At 37.4% G+C, this 16470-nt stretch overlaps 1 protein-coding gene across 1 annotated transcript in view; it reads right to left on the bottom strand.

The window, feature by feature from the left end:
- Positions 1–16470, bottom strand: part of ctnnd2b (catenin (cadherin-associated protein), delta 2b) — a 103019-nt gene that overhangs the window by 30044 nt on the left and 56505 nt on the right. Inside the window, exons 9-12 of the mRNA XM_055151714.1 lie at positions 15026–15260; positions 13536–13592; positions 5580–5712; positions 1392–1605 (exon numbers count right to left, since the gene is read on the bottom strand). Of these exons, the coding sequence (XP_055007689.1) occupies positions 1392–1605; positions 5580–5712; positions 13536–13592; positions 15026–15260 (639 nt within the window). The remainder of the gene's footprint in view (positions 1–1391; positions 1606–5579; positions 5713–13535; positions 13593–15025; positions 15261–16470) is intronic.

Genomic DNA, 16470 nt, shown 5'->3' with positions numbered 1-16470 from the left:
CTGCACACTGAATCGCCTTCATCTGTGGAAATCTCACCGTAATGATAAATTATGGAAGGATGGATTTTAAGGCTCAATATTGTGATGGAGACAGAGTGTAAAGGGACTGACCGGAATATTTGTCATATTGGTTTTAGACTTGGTTAGAGTTCCAATGCAGGTTTTTTGGTGGAGGGTACACCACCTGCTTGCCTCCATGGATGTTAATGCTTTGCATGGAATCGTCCATAGTATGGCAATAAACACATTATATTTGCCTTCACTCAATGACAAGTGTTTCAACTGCCAAAAAAAAAAAGTTATTGGCTCATGCTTGAGTTTAGTAGCTGATTTTGTGTTTACTTCCACTGAAAGTTGTACCATTCTCTACTTTAGTATCATTTTATTGCGTTATTGCTTTGCCGTACAACATATGGTTTAGCAAAAGTGAAAAACAATTTAATGGCTGGATTAGGGCTTTTGAAAGTCCCAACTCCAACTGTTTTCTAATTAGTATTGAACAAAAATCCGCAAGCATGACACAGTAATATACTGCTCGACCGCTTTTGCACCAGAAGACCTAAAATCACTGTCCTCTACATGTAATGCCTGGAAATACACGCTCCTTAGAGACGCACAGCAGAGATTTTTCTCGAGTGTGGGCTGCTGGTTAAAGGAATCCATTTTTCTCATTTGGCGTGTGGATTGAAATAAAATCCCCAGAGGATTCTGGACATACGCAGGTTTGAAAATGGAGTTGTATTCCTCTTTTAGCCCTGTCATGTGTCCATCCCCTCCAGAGGTGAACGTGCTCTCACCATAGCAAACTTCAGTTAAAGAGAATTGTCGGCTCTATACAGTAGAGCAGTAAAAATATTAGTGCATGCTTTGCTGGTAATCCTTTAAGCCTACTGGAACCTTTGCAAGCCAGGCTAAAGACAGATATTTCAGCTACATTTTAAGATATGTTTTACATTGTCCAAGGTCATACTGCTATCGAGAAAAATACATTTTGCACTATAAAACAGCTGTGATACACTGTATAAATTATTATTTATTGGCTAAATCTGCCATGCTTACTGCAAGCAAGCAAATCCAACATAGAGATGCATGTCTCAAAGCAATATAAAAAAAAAAAAAAATTTTCATTTAATTTATCATATAAATATAGTCAGAATTCTTTTGAATGAATATTCAGCCTCTGACAGCTCTCTACCTTTCTACACACCCATTTATTAATAAAAAAAAAAGAATGTTATTTGATATTGGACAGTGCAGGCCAAGATTCACTACAAATGTGCATGACTGGGCAGCGGCTCACCACTGGGTTTCTGATGGCACCAAACCCTTGTACTGTGTATTTGCATGTACTTCACCTGGTCATAATGTTATGACTGATCTCTTGTTCGTACCTGTGAGCAGCTCTCGGATCTCCACGTCCGTTGTCTTCCTGAGCAGCCGGACCAGAGCAGGGATGCCTCCACAGTTTTTCAGGGCGATCTTGTTGTCATCGTTGGCTTTGCCATAAACCAGGTTTCGGAGAGCTCCACATGCGCTGCGGTGAACATCTGTCATCCTGTGGTCAAGCAAGTCCACCAGCAGCTGGATCCCACCCTGTCGTCGGATCTGAGAAGCAGACACAGAATACACTTAGAGAAGTTCATGCGCAAAAGCTGATTTCTTTTTCCCTTTTTGTTATTACCTTTTACAGGTATTATAAATGAAAGTGGCATTGAGTGGATTTGATCAGGAAGGGAGGAAAATAATTGTACTGCGCTAAAATAGCCGAAGCTTTTGAAAACATTCAGTTACAAAGAGGAAAAAATAGAAGGCCGTAATATATATTTTTTTTCTTTTTTTTTATGGAACTTGTCTGTTATGTGAACATTCTGCACAAAATATACTTACAAATAGAACAGCAAATTTATAACAAGTACACTACCAGTCAAAAGTTAACGTAAACATACGGAAGATATCAAATATATAATGCAAGATATATAGATATATAATTATGTAGTAAAGAAAAAAAAACTCAACTAAATATATTTTTTTATTTACATTTAATTTCAAAGGAAATAATAGCAAAATCAACACCCATTTCTGCTTATATTTAATCTAGAAATGACTGGCAGACTTTACGACTTTTGTGAATCTCCCAGTTACCGTCTCGACAAAGACTTTAAAACACATAACCCGATTTAGCTGCCGTACAGATGGTGCAGATAGGTAGAGGATCTGTCAGCCCAATAGCTCTGCTCTTAAAATACAGCTTTCTCCACAAAGTACTCCATCCCTCTGCACCTGTAGGCCACTATTTCACCTACAGAAAGGTAAAATTGCTGCACCAATCTAGGGGGCTAACATACGTTTATTGTGCGGACACCAAGTATATTTTTCAGCCTTTTCTATGAGCCATTGATGTCTGGAGAACTTTGTTTGTCCTTAAATCTACTGTCTCCATGGGGATTAATAAAGAGCAATTGTGCTGGATTGAGCCGACATTGAAGAGACAGACAGCGGCAGTTTCACCAAGAGGCTAATTGATGGCCACTGCTGAGGGCAGGAGCACCGGCAAGGAAAGGGAGGTATTTGCAATAGCTTCAAGTGTCTGCAAGGAATACATGCTTCATACAAAACAGAACTACTACAACTTTTTTGAAAGAAAGGTAGAAACTATACTACTACTTAGGGGTGTCAAATTATCGCGTTAATTGCGATTAATTAATTACAGTCATATTTAGCGCGTTATGTTTTTTAATCGCGTTAATCTCATTTTTAATCTCTAACTTTATTGTTTCTGTATGCGAGTTTCTTTATTATAAAATCAGTTTTTATGTGTTGTTGGGACAACAACACACACACACACACACAAAAAAAAAAACACATTTATAAATTTTTTTATTTCGGTAATTCCACTCATTGCCGGAAACCCACACAAAACGCGCGCAATAAGAGCGATGTAAATGTCATGTTAATGTTGGCGGCGTCAGTTGCACAATGGACGAGGTCGAAGAGCCAGTAGAACAGAGTCAGCAGTGCACAGGTAAAAACGCATTCGTGTCTTGGAAATTATTCTCCCGACGTGAAATATAAAAGAAAATAACAAATAGAAAATCGCCTACAACTTAAATGTCACTGGTGAAAACAACCTGCCACATGAGGGGAGATGCACACAAACACACACAAATACACACAAACACAAACCAACACAAACACACACCTTCATCATCGTCATTAACCTGAGAACGCGCGGACCACGTTTCCTTCCGTAGTTACTGCGTGGACACCGCTGTCCTCCCGTGTGCCGCGTACGTTTTCTCACGTACGCTGCGTAAACCGCGCTTCCTCCTGTGCGCCTCTAAACCAGAACTAACACCAAGACTAAAACTGGGACTAACCCAGTCCAGGACTAAACCAGGACTAAACCAGGTCTAAACCAGGACTAAACCAGGACTAAACCAGAACTAAAACCAGAACTAAAACCAGAACTAAAACCAGGTCTAAACCAGGTCTAAACCAGAACTAACACCAAGACTAAAACCGGGACTAACCCAGTCCAGGACTAAACCAGGACTACAGTAGGACTAAAGCAGGTCTAAACCAGGACTAAAACAAGGACTAAAACCAGTGATCTCATATATAAAGCATTTCTCTATCAATAATATTTTTAATATGGTTAAAGAAAGACTGGACTTTTTATTGTCTTTAAGTAGACAAAAGTTATTATGTTCAGATTTCCTGGTCTTTGCTACTTTACAGCAAACAGTTTCTTATTCATGGAGACTTGGGCTCAACAGCCAATTTGAAGAGAACAAACAAGAACAACATTTGCAGGATGCGGTTGCTACATTCATGTAGTTTTAAAAAGCATGAGAATATCAAGTAATCCAAAGTATTCAAATTACGTTACTCACTTTAAGTAATTAAATGGATTAAGTTACAAACTACATTTTGGGATATGTAATCTGTAATCTGTAGGGAATACATTTTAAAAGTCACCTTCCCAACACTGCAGATTATTAATAGTAATAATAATGATGATACTGTGGAATGTAAGTGACTGCATCTGTTAAAGTTTGTTAAACAATAAATGACTTTATAAAGTCACTTTTTTTTGTTCTATATCAGTCTCTTGATCTGCCACAAAAATGTAATAATGAATTTAAATGAAAATACCTCAAATTGAAGGCTTTTCTCAGCAATTTTTAGGTGAGATTAAAAAGAGATTAATTAGATTAATTAATTACAGATCATAATTAATCTCTCAATTTTTTTAATCGCATGACAGCACTACTACTACTACTACTACTACTACTACTACTACTACTACTACTACTACTACTGCTACTACTACTACTACTACTACTACTAGACTGCTCATATAGTAATAACACATAATATTACATAAATTATAATAAAAACTAAACTGTCTGGTTTAGTCCTGGTCAAATCCAGGGTCAGTTCCTGTTTTTGTCCTTGTTTAATCCCAATTTAACCCCAACAATTTTAATGTGGTGTATGTAAGTCTGAATGCACCCTAAAACATTTATACATTGTCCTAATGAGGGAGGGCTGGGCTTTATGACTATTTATCAAGATTCTCAATCCAATTTTACTTTGCCTTATTAACAGCAGAGGATTGGCTGTGGACCTCTTTCTAAAAAACTCCAAGCACTGACAATTAGAAATGACTGAATCTAAATCTTGATTAAATTTGATTAACTGCACAGCCTTAAGCAAAATGTACTTTAGTTATTAGCAGTTGCAGCAGGCTTTTTCCTAAACCTTGCATGTCTTTCTCTGTGTTGACGTCAAAGCCTTTACAAAGATAAATAGCCTATGCAGCCTGTACATGATGACCCCAATAACTCATATAATACATTCAGTACATGTGGATGTTTGAACTGTCGGGTAATGGCCCCTCTGCATTTGCCACACTGAAGTATAGACCTGTTTGGGAGCTATAATATGGCTCTTTTGTATGAAACAACATGAAGACACTGGGTGAAAACTGTTGCCATGGTGCTGTGTAGCTGTCTTTGATACTGTGTTTGTGCAACAGAGGACAAACCTAGGGCAGCCTGTAAATAATTATGTGTGTTTCTATTGCCTGTCAAAACCAAAAGGGTTATATTTTTTCTTTTTGTTGTTGTTTTGGTGGTCAATATTAAAAAAAACCTGAGCAATATTTAAAAATATATACAGTATATCAAAAGAAAAGAATAAAGTTTTCAAGGGTAGGCTGTTTGAGGCATCAGTTTAGGATTAGTTTATGCAAAAATTTGCTATAAAGTGGAATAGTGGTGCCATTATTTATACCCCAAATATGTGATTGTAGTCAAGTAAAAGGCCTTAAAACCATAAGGATAATTTGTAAGTTTCTGGAAACAATACTTTACACATAATGGGAAGGTTCAGCATTATAACTTTTGAAATTTCTTTCAACAGTGAATCTCCTGAAAAGACACAGACCCCTTCCCTCCATCTGAAATTATGACATCTGCAAATTCTCAAACATTAACTCAACCTATTGCACACCCCTTGTCATAATTCTATACATATAACAACATTTTTATACAACTATGTTTGCATGGTGATACCTCAGATTTGATCTTGTTGTCTCCGAAACAGAGGTGCTGCAGGTAGGCCGCGGCATTCGACTGAACTGATGGAAACTGATGCTGCAACATCTGGATGACCTCCGGCAGCTCTGGGTCCCTCCAGCCAAACTCTCTGAGAACACACAGGAAAGACAATAGAGATGAAGACAGGCACGAAACACTTTTGAACAAGAGCATCTGTTGGTTTATCTGATAGTGCATGGTGATGTGCTGAATACAAATAAAAGAGGGAAAAGAAACAAAGATATGTATGTATTCGAATAATAATAATGAGCTTTATTTCTATCCAAGGTCACCTCAGAAAATCATCTGCCTCAGCCTGCATGTATTAACATAATATGGATTTAGCATAACTTTTGCCCATGAGCTCTTACAAACACGGTCCTTTTTGTTTATCTGAACTGGGGACTAGCACAAATGCTTTTAACCATCTCAATCAGCTTTTTAAAAAAAATATTTTTTATAAAGGCCTTTTCAAAAAGCACATCATCAAGTTCCCCAGTGAGTTCTACCATTTCTTCTTGAGCAATAAATACTAACTCACAATTCTATCATTTGTGTCTTTGTTTCACATGTAGCCCTGCCTGGGCAGTCTCTAACTTCTTTTCATGAGATCAGGATTCTCTGCTACACCCCTGCTCATGGGTCCCTATCTTTAAAAGAAACAGAAATTAAACATGAAGTGATCATTAATCAATCTACATTTTACAAAATTCAGAAAACAATATGAGCTAGAACAAGCAAAAAAAGAGCCAGTACTTTGTAGTGCCAGCTTTGTTGATAGTGTGGCCCTGGGCACATCTTGCCTAAACTACACTGCACACATGATGAAACACATCTAATAAAAGGATAGAAAAAAAAAGGCTACAGGAAAACTTAGAGCACTTTTAATACTCCATTATGAAGTGCGGAAGTCGATCGAAGACTGCATGTCCACATATAAAAGTATGATAACCCAAAATCCCATTGATCTGAGAATATATCTGAGTCTTATGGATGAACAGTAGGAGCTTCCCTTATTTTCTGACTGGTCCGATGCTTTGGTCTGACAGAGGAACGTGAATGTGTGTGCCTCCAGGCTGGCTTTAGGCAAAAAGAGGCTCCTCTCCACCACACAGAGCTTAGCTGGGCCTTGAAGTGCAAAATGTACAGTGGTGTGAGGGAGAGAAAGAGACTTGATGAGCGTGAGAACTATCAGATGTCAGCCACTGAAGTTATGGTAATGTTCAAAGGCAAAAGGGAGGCAGGTTTTAAACAAGTCGATTCTCTGTAACCAATGGCAACAGCATCAGGATTGAGAAGATGAGGAGTTGTGTTTTTTGGCAATTATGTTTTATTAACGTTCATACAATTTAAAGGTACACTGTGTAACTTTTCTAGTGGAGGGTCCGTTACCTCCTCGTCCCTCATTGCTTTAGAAAGCTCCACAGTACTGCATTAAATGTATTTTATCTCCATGGAGACAAAAAAGTGACATGTCAGATCTGTGAAGGGGTGGCACTGCTCATGTTTTTTAAGCAATAAAAACACCTGTAATTGAATAAATGCAAGATAGATCAATTTAATTCTACAAAGCAACAACAACTTCATGGGAAAAAAATCTGATGACGGACCCTCCACCAGAAAAGTTACGCAATGCACCTTTAAATGAGTAATTTTGTCTACAGTCCAGACCAATAAATCAATCTACAGTATTATTCTAAAAAAATCTGTCAAATTTCACACTAGTGCCAAATTGTACAAATAGTACACTGACTTAACATCCTCAGGCAGTACAGTACAATTGTTAATTATATGGTCTTGAATAGAATATTTTGTTTTAATTCAACATCTCTAAATATTGTAGAATAAGTGGCCACTACTCTTGATGATGGATTCAGGCATCTTAAAAATAAAATTAAACACACAGGCCAACAGCAGGGAAACTATCTGCTTCAGTCTTTTTGTGCAAATCTCACACCAGAGAAAATTTACTTCAGTAAAATTATCACACGTACACTGTAACACTCTGATAGTATTTCCCTATGACAAACAATGACAACCAAACACAAGAAGTAAATCTAAATGGATTAGAACACACAAATAAATAAATAAATCCTCTGAATATTTTATACTTATTTTTGTGACTAATTTACACTGAATCAGGCATTTCATTTGTGATTAAGCCAGTTATTTCAGTTCTCAAAGTTGATGGACTGAAAGCAGAACAAATGAATGAAGTGTGACTATATTGTCATGGTTATAATCAGTTTATTAGAGGAATAGAAATCCCCCATTAAATCCTGCATTTCAGAAATAGCAGGGTTTCAGTTGACATCACAATACTCTATATTCCAATAATATTTAATAAAGATGAGCACAGCTAAAATTAATATTGCTTTAAAGCAGACCTTTTTGTTAATATAGTGAATTCTATAGGGTCTAGTCACTGATAGAAATGATCATGGTCAACATTTGTGAATTGACCCCATCTGGCAGTATGGCATTATCACATTGTAGAATCTGGGTACATAAATGAAAACCTAATCATTTATATTAAAGAAAAATACCATGATGATCAGATTAACCAAAACAAATCTAAATGTCTGCACTCAAAGCCTTCAAACATGCCCTGCTCCCTTTTAGGCACGTTCCACCCCACATGTATTAATACTATTATGCACGTATACTAGTATCAGGCCCCATTACTGTGATTAGAGGTGACATAACCTTGTGTAGGTCACCTTGTGGGCTAATTGACTTGATAAAACAAGGCTGCGTTAGCAGCAGGGTGGGCTGTCACATGTGTTTGTGTGTTGTAATTAGAACGAAGGGACACTCGATAAGAGCAGAGATACACATGATGCTGACCATCCATCTCTGCAGCTGTGAGGACACTGTGAGGCCTGGACCAAATGGTGACCATAAAGTGGAATGGAGGAGTGGTCATTGGCATCACGCATTAAAGATTATGAGCTCCAGGAAAATGGTCAATGTGACTTCTTTGGGGACTGACGCAATAGAGGGCAAAAGGGATATTATTGTTGGTTCTGGTCTAAAAATAATCCAACTATATCCATCTATCTCAGATTTATTGTTTTCACTATATCTACGGAATGAGCAACAAGTCATAGCAAAAAGATTATTCTTAAAACTGATTTCTGGGATTTTCAGTTCACCCACTACAACAAAATACATTTAGTGTGCATCCTATGATCCAAAGTAAAGTTCACCCAAGTGGTAGCTTTCATGTAGAAAAGAATAGACACTTGAATGGATCCTGGTTGTCAGCGCACAGCCATACACCCACATGCTCTGAGTGACTACAGCATGTGAGATCCATTTATTGTGTGAAATAAAGAAGGACATAAACAGCTGCCCAAAAAAATCTAAAAAAAGAAAAATTTCAATGTAATAAAAACAAATAGTAGTGGCTGCAGGAGTGAAACATCAAAGCCCATCTTACTCAAATCATGGCTCAGGGCTGTGACGCTAAAAATGTATTAAACTTAAATGTGCAGCTCCACTCTACATGTCAGAGATCCACAGACCAGCATAGTGAAGAACACTGAGGAAAATCATACTTAAAAATGTACATTTAATGGTGCACAATATAATGTAACTTTTAAAACTGTAGTATGGCCTTAAAATGGTCTATCTTGTGATAATTCAATCATGTGTGATTGAACAACACCTTCAAAAACAAGCATCCATAGTGTGAGGAGGGTTGCCTCCCCACAGATCTGATCTGTAACTTGGCTTTGTCTCTATGGAGTTAGATATGTTTTAATAGGTGACTTACTCTCCAACAGAAATGTCACATAGTGCTCTATGTGAACCAGATGCCCAAATGCTAAAGCAATGCTAGTATAATACCACACATTCAGTACATTGACCTTGTTTAAATTTTCCAATCATAAATTATTTTTTTATTACTCTGGCTGCTTCATTTCACCCTAAAATATGTTCAAAGACTCTACAGCATCTGAATCTGGAGAAAAGTTGAGGGCTTCTGACAAGTTGCTCCACTGCCAGTCTACCCTAATTTAACCGAAGTCTAACATTGGTTAACACACTTTCAAACCAAAGGGCAAAGATCTGTCAAAAAATTATCAGCAAATCTCCCTACTACAGTCTCTTCTGTTGTGCATCCCTTTGTTAGAGAACATTAGAGTACAAGATGTCTCAGCACAATGACTGATAATATGAACTTCCAGCAGTATAGTTCACTGTAGGGAACAAAAATATACTTGTTTCAAATATGTCTCTACAAACTACAGAACTAGCACCTTTTGTCTGAGTGTCTCTATCAAAATGCTGCATATAAGAGAAAGCTAAAACCATAGGATAGGAATGACTTACCAGTGTCTAATAGAAAAATACTTTTAGCAGAAAAATATCAATTTTCACATCACCAAAAGGGCAACAATCTGAAACTAAATAAAGTAATGATTTCAGCTATCAAAGTCCAGATATCCAGGCTATTAGCTGCACCCTTACAATGGAAAACAGACTAATTTGTGTCTTGCTGAGAGGCGCTGAACCGCAGAAGATGAATATCAGGTGAACCAGCTCAAATGGGGCACATTTCCACTTCAGTTGTCATCATTTTATCACTAAATATTTTTGCTCTAATGCGCCAGAGGCAAATGCAGTGCTTTAGAAATCTGCCCAAACGTATCATGTCCTCAATATATTTTTCATCAAACATGTTTCCGAAAGGCAGCCATTTTACATTCTGCATCTGTATAGTTTCAGGAGATTGGAGCTTACCCAAACTAAGAAACCTAAATGGAATACATGATGTCAGTCATTTAGGATTAACGCAAAACACCATTTGCTAATATTAATTCAGTTAGAGCAGTTTACTTTGCCAGTTTCACAACTGAGAGAAGTTGAGCAGAACCCATAATACTAGAATACTTCTACTGTTTTTCATTTCCTTAAAGGTGCACTATGGGTAACTTTTCAGATGTTACTGCTTTGCCTGAATATTCCACAGAAAGGCATTAAACATATGTTGAACGTATTCAATTGCAGGTGTTTTTATTGCTCAAAAACACACTTTCTTATTGTGAGCTGGGCCTCTCCACAGATGTGACCTGTAACATGGATTAGTGGTTTCAACTGCTTGTCTCCACAGAGTGACTGAATACCATATTGTGTCGAAATTCATAAAAATGAAAAATAACACCTTTGCATCACCTATGTCATACTGATAAGCTGAAAATGACTCTAGCACCATTCAGTCCATTGTCAAAAATACCCAATGCAGTATCAAATGAAAAATGAATGCAAATCCCACCACCTAAATTAACTTCAGTATGTTAAAAAGTACTATTTCCTCTAATTGTCTCCTCTTTGTCCCTGTCCATCCAGGTGGGCTCTCTCCTCCTGTGTTTGTTTATACTGTATGCGTGTTTCTATCACACCGCCAAAGCATTCACACCACAATGAGCCCACAATTAAAGCCGGTAAAAACATCCACAGAGTCTGAATTATAGAGAGGCTGGAGGCAGATCACGGCTATATCGGGCTGAAAGGATTTCCTATGAGTCAGGCTTTTGGGGAATAGTGTTTTGGAGCCTACGATTGCTGTGCATGTTTTGCTGCTGCTGAGCGCTGTCGCTGAGTCATTCTGCACAGAGACAGACAGACAGGGTCCCACTGAGTGAAGAGGAGAGAGGGGACAAGGAATGCTGATTAACCACATTAACTTTGGAGCGGACAACTTTGAAAGCTTTGGAAAGACTGTTAGGTAACAAATGGGCAAATCAATGTTAAACTGCAAAGTCCATTAACTTGTTTTATTGTAACCGCAAACGGTGAAATACTCCAGTCAGTAACTGCCCTTGAAATTATCCCAAGCCTCTGTCTGATGTAGAGAATATCATTGTTTGAATCGTTTCACTTTGTAATAGGAAAGTGTTTAAATAAAGCAGTTATATATAGTCATTATTTTAGCCCTACCACTGGCTTATAAACGGTTGCAATTTCTATCCAACAAATTGCAACAGTGTATTTGAAGTACACAACTCTTTTATGAATTGATGTAATTACAGTTATTTTTATTTAAGCTGTATTTAAACTTTATTTAAGATACTCTTTAATTCTTTTACAGTGTAAGGGAAAACCTATTACTATTATTACTACAATACAATTATCAATGTATCAATGATACAATGATCAGGTCTAGCCAAACTTTATATAATTACCACAGAGGGAGTCTAATCCATTTGACAGATAAAGAAATGGTAAAAGAGAGTGACCGTAATAGAGTCTACAAAGTAATACGAGTGGAAAACATGAGTTTGTTTTTGGAATATATAATAATGTATGGTATAAATCTTAGTTAGTGTTTCAGCATATTGTTAAACAGTGTGAAACATTATGCACTCCCTTCTGCCTCTGTCCTCTCCTGACCTCTAATCAGTGTAAAAGAAATAAGACTCCTGCAAAAGGCGAACACAATAATAGCCACAAGAACAGAGCCTTCCCTGGAGAGAACACCTAAATGGGCACCAACAGAAAAAGAAAATGCAAAACAAAAAATAATTAAATGGCATTGAAAAAGCATCAGGTCAAGTTAACAAAATGAGGAAAAGATCCAATTTTGAGAACTGTTTTGTATTATTGTGTTGTTATTGGGGTATTTTAGAATATCTTTTGACACAAGATAAGATAAGTTCAGTTATACTAAAGCAAAAACGTGCATGCATTATAATCCTAAGACTAAACAAAGACCAAAATAAGGCTAAAAGATTGAATAAGGAAATTCATTTGCACCTTATACCACTGTATCTACCCCTGCCTATGGTATTTTGTTGTGTTGTGCATGCTAGAAGTGCCTCAATAGTGCATATGTTTACACAATCTTTGAATCTTGAAAAAAATCTTTTTCTTACATTTTAATTAATAAAAGAGTACATTTCTATCAGAAGATAGCCAATATACAATACAGATATTTTTGAGATACATTGTCCAGCCATATACAATTCCCAAAAGAACGCTGGGATGAGTATGCATGGTTTGTGTGCTGGCTTAGTTGAATTTGAGAATGCGAGGTGAGGCCATAGGAGATGGGAAAAGGTCAGAAGAAGCCAGGCAGAAACAGACAAACACAATGCCGTGTCTCCACATGGTCAGTATGGATCACAGCTCTGGTGGCTTCTAAAAGCATAAAATCACATCAGGCACCTCTACGCTCGGCAAGATGGGCCCTTACATAAGACCTCCAATTTAAACTTGAGCACACAAGTGAAGGATGTGACAGTTTAGACAAGCTCAAGCAATCTCACTTATAGGACATAAGGCTTTACTGATATCATGATACTTAAAAAGAATGTGGACTTAAGGCAGATGCATGGCAATCTGGTGGGACATCTGAAATTGCTAGTCCAAATTGAAGTATAGTGCTAGACATCTAGGTGTTATTTTACAGTAACAGTTTGTATGTGTGAAAAACGTTTAAGTTAGTAATGATTAAGCACATACTTGAATGCGAAAATATGTATTATTTTCACCTCTAAATTACATTTCTGAAGCCATATTCTGAGTTTAATTTTTTACACAATAGTTAAATAATAATAACATATTTTTTTTCCCCTAAATCTATCTTATCCCACCTTTTAGTAACAACACAGTGAATAATGAAACAAGCCACACAGCACAATGACAAACCACCAGGACACATAAAAACTAAAATGATGGAGATGATGGAAGCCACAGGAGAGAATGAAAAACACAGTCAGCCCGAATTATGAGGAATCAGATAAAATAACTTTCCCAATTTAAAATCAAAATTATATTAAAAACGTGACCACAATACAGATGGGAAATGCCATGCCTCTTGTGATAGTGTTTGATAAAGTAGATGGAAACTTACTGTGAATGACATATGTAAAATATAGAGACAAAATGTGTACAATAATAATGATAATAAATAGTTGGAATTACTTTGTCATTCTTTGCTCGGCTTGATTTTGATTCCACACAAGGAATTCGGGGTCGTACCTATCAAGGGGGGACAGGCAGAGAGAAACAAGAGAGAGGTATAGGTTGGCTGTCTTTCAAAAGATGCTTAAAAATAGTAGTAATAAAAAATAGTAAATAGAAAAAAATATAGCCATCATCTTTCTCTCTCAACATTTGGTTCTCAGGCAGTGATAAGTGGGATGGGCACATGCTTGTGGCGGTATGGAGGTAAAGAGAGGGTCGTTCTAATAGACTGATCAAACACAAAATGACATAATACACCATGTAACTAAAGCAGAAAAGACCAGACATGGAGACATATGACTCCCAATGGAGGACCACTTGGCCTGCATTGTTAAGATAGGTCAAAACAAATTGGATGTATATGGTAAGCTCTAAACAATTATATATTTATTGTTTTATTAATGCTAAGATGTGTTAACATAAAACAAATAAACAAAACACAACGCTAGACCCTCTCTTTAGCTACTGTCATCAGCATTCAAGTTGCACATGTCTCAGGCACTGGCTTCATGTCATGAAAGAGAGCGAAAGGCCATGCATCTCAAGTCAGTCACTGAATGAGCAATGCAGATGTGATGTCTGTCTACAAACCCACCAACAAACAAACAGACAGACAAACAGAGGATGTGTGAAGCACAGGAGAGAAATAAACACTAGACAATGAGTGAGGTAATCATGGAAACTAAACCTGTTTTATCTGACACATTCAAGATAGATAACAACATCATTATTTATACAGTGACTCTATTATGCTCCCGAGCTGCCGGGTTTGTTTGACAGTAGTTAGGCAGAATACAAGGAGGTAAATCCAGGACACAGGTGGAGTCAAACTTTATCCAAACGAGTGAGAAGACATCATTACTCTAATGGTGTAGTTGTATTTATACACTTTTATGTTCTCCCTCTCACCTCATATACGTGTGCATCTGTCCTGATGTAAAGCAGCTGTGTTGTTCGGCTGCATTTTCGGACAGATTGGCACTGACAGAAGGGGACTCCGCTCTTAACAGCAATAGCAAACTTTTAAATTGGACTGCGAAGTGTGCAGCATTCATACAGGACTGAGAACAGGTCTCTGCGCCAGGCAAACCAGAGAGGACAGTGAAAGATGTGATGTGTTTTACATACTAAAGCCCAGATTCAGCAGCTGTGGTTTCAACTGGCTATATCTGTTAAGTAATTAGATCTTATGTATGATTTAAAGAAAAAAAAAGAAAAATAAAAACACACACAAATTAACCAATTTTTAGCAACAGCATTCTATTTTCATTTGAAATACTAAGATGTAAAAAACTGACATATAGCACCCACGATTATGACCAGTTATGACCAATAATTATGTTTTGGTGAATCTGGCCCTCAGTACGTTGAGTAGATGTGGAAAAAGGGAGCAGTACACAAGCTTCATCACGAGCCATAGCTGATTGTTAGTAAAGCCGTGTACTCACCTTGGGTCTTTCTGAATACTGTCCACAGATGGAGAGCGTCCCAGGGCGGGCTCAGGAGGCAGGGCAGGTCCTGATTTACTGTAGGGCGACTCGGTGGATGGGCAGAACTGCAGAGTGCGGTATGGGTTTCCATAGTCAGATGCCCCTCCGGCTGTGGCGAAACTGGCTCTCTGAAACGTCCCCTGGCTTCCGGTTCGCTGCAAGGGGATTGGGTCAACACCGGGAGAGGGCGGGGCTAAAGAAGGAGTGTAAGGAGAAAGCAAATAACTGAGGACTTCTTGGTACAAGTGGTTCACTACAGGGTCTGGAGATTGAACAGTAACAACATGGGGCCAGTAACAGTCAGCACATGAGGAATTAGACAAGGAGCACCAGCCAAAGACAAAAGCAAATAAAATGGGGAAGAAGCAAAAAGACAAAAGCAATGTTGTAAAATAAGTCAACATATTCACAGGCCAGGTAACATTACAACATTATCTCACCATGATAAACTTGCAAACGTTGTCTGATATGGAAGCTGGAGTATGGCATTCAAAAGGCTCTGATGAAACATTGAGAGGTTTTATCCCAAAATAAACAAATATACCTTTATTTATTTTCAGAAGACCTCTCAATGTTTGCCCATATATTGCCATCACAACTATTAAACCAGCTTAGTATATCCAATAGCATGCATGCAGAAATATCAAAGCCCACACGAAAGCCATGCTGTACAATGCAAATACATTGTCCTAAAGAAGACAACAAGTCACATCACACAGCATCTTATGTTTCATTGAAAGGTCAAATTCTACACAGTAGCAAGTTAAGTACATGACTTCAACTGTCATTTTCTCATAATTTTCTAATTATTTATACATATTTTTGACAAACCTGAAGGGCAAATAAAAAATGTGATAAGGTAAAAATTCTGAGAAAGGAAAATAAAAATCTAAACATTGGTTGGTCTACCATCTATGTAAATATTATATTAATTACAATCCCCAAGATAGAATTCGGAAGTGTTTCTACTAGCTGAGCCACATTTTATTTTGTCAACAAAATTCAACAGCTAACTAACTAAGTTAAATGCTATAAAAGACCCTTTTTATCCAAATATCTTGAGAAATTACTTATTTGATTACATTGTACATTTCACCTGTCACAAACTAGAGTTTAGTATTGTTGTTGTGGCCACCAAACTGCAGGTTCTCTACATGGCTGATTTGCTTAGATTTCAGAGCACCCCAAACTCACGCCCATGAGATTAATAGAGATTAATTCCCATTTTTGAAACTAATTAGTTAACAGACTGTGACTGGAAGACAAATTACCAGTGAGACCCCAATTGGATCTGCCTAACCTGATAGTGTAAAACGCCCGTACCCATGATCAGATGGAGCGCGTATTTCTAAGCAGTGTTTTATATCCCGAGCAGCTTTGACATAAGATGGCATTATTAAAAA

This window comes from Boleophthalmus pectinirostris, unplaced genomic scaffold (genome assembly GCF_026225935.1).
Source record: "Boleophthalmus pectinirostris isolate CB_2022bp ecotype Guang Dong unplaced genomic scaffold, ASM2622593v1 HiC_scaffold_16, whole genome shotgun sequence".
NCBI classification, from domain to species: domain Eukaryota; kingdom Metazoa; phylum Chordata; class Actinopteri; order Gobiiformes; family Gobiidae; genus Boleophthalmus; species Boleophthalmus pectinirostris.
The sequence above is the reverse complement of the archived record's forward strand: the minus strand, read 5'-3'. Positions and strand labels throughout refer to the sequence as shown.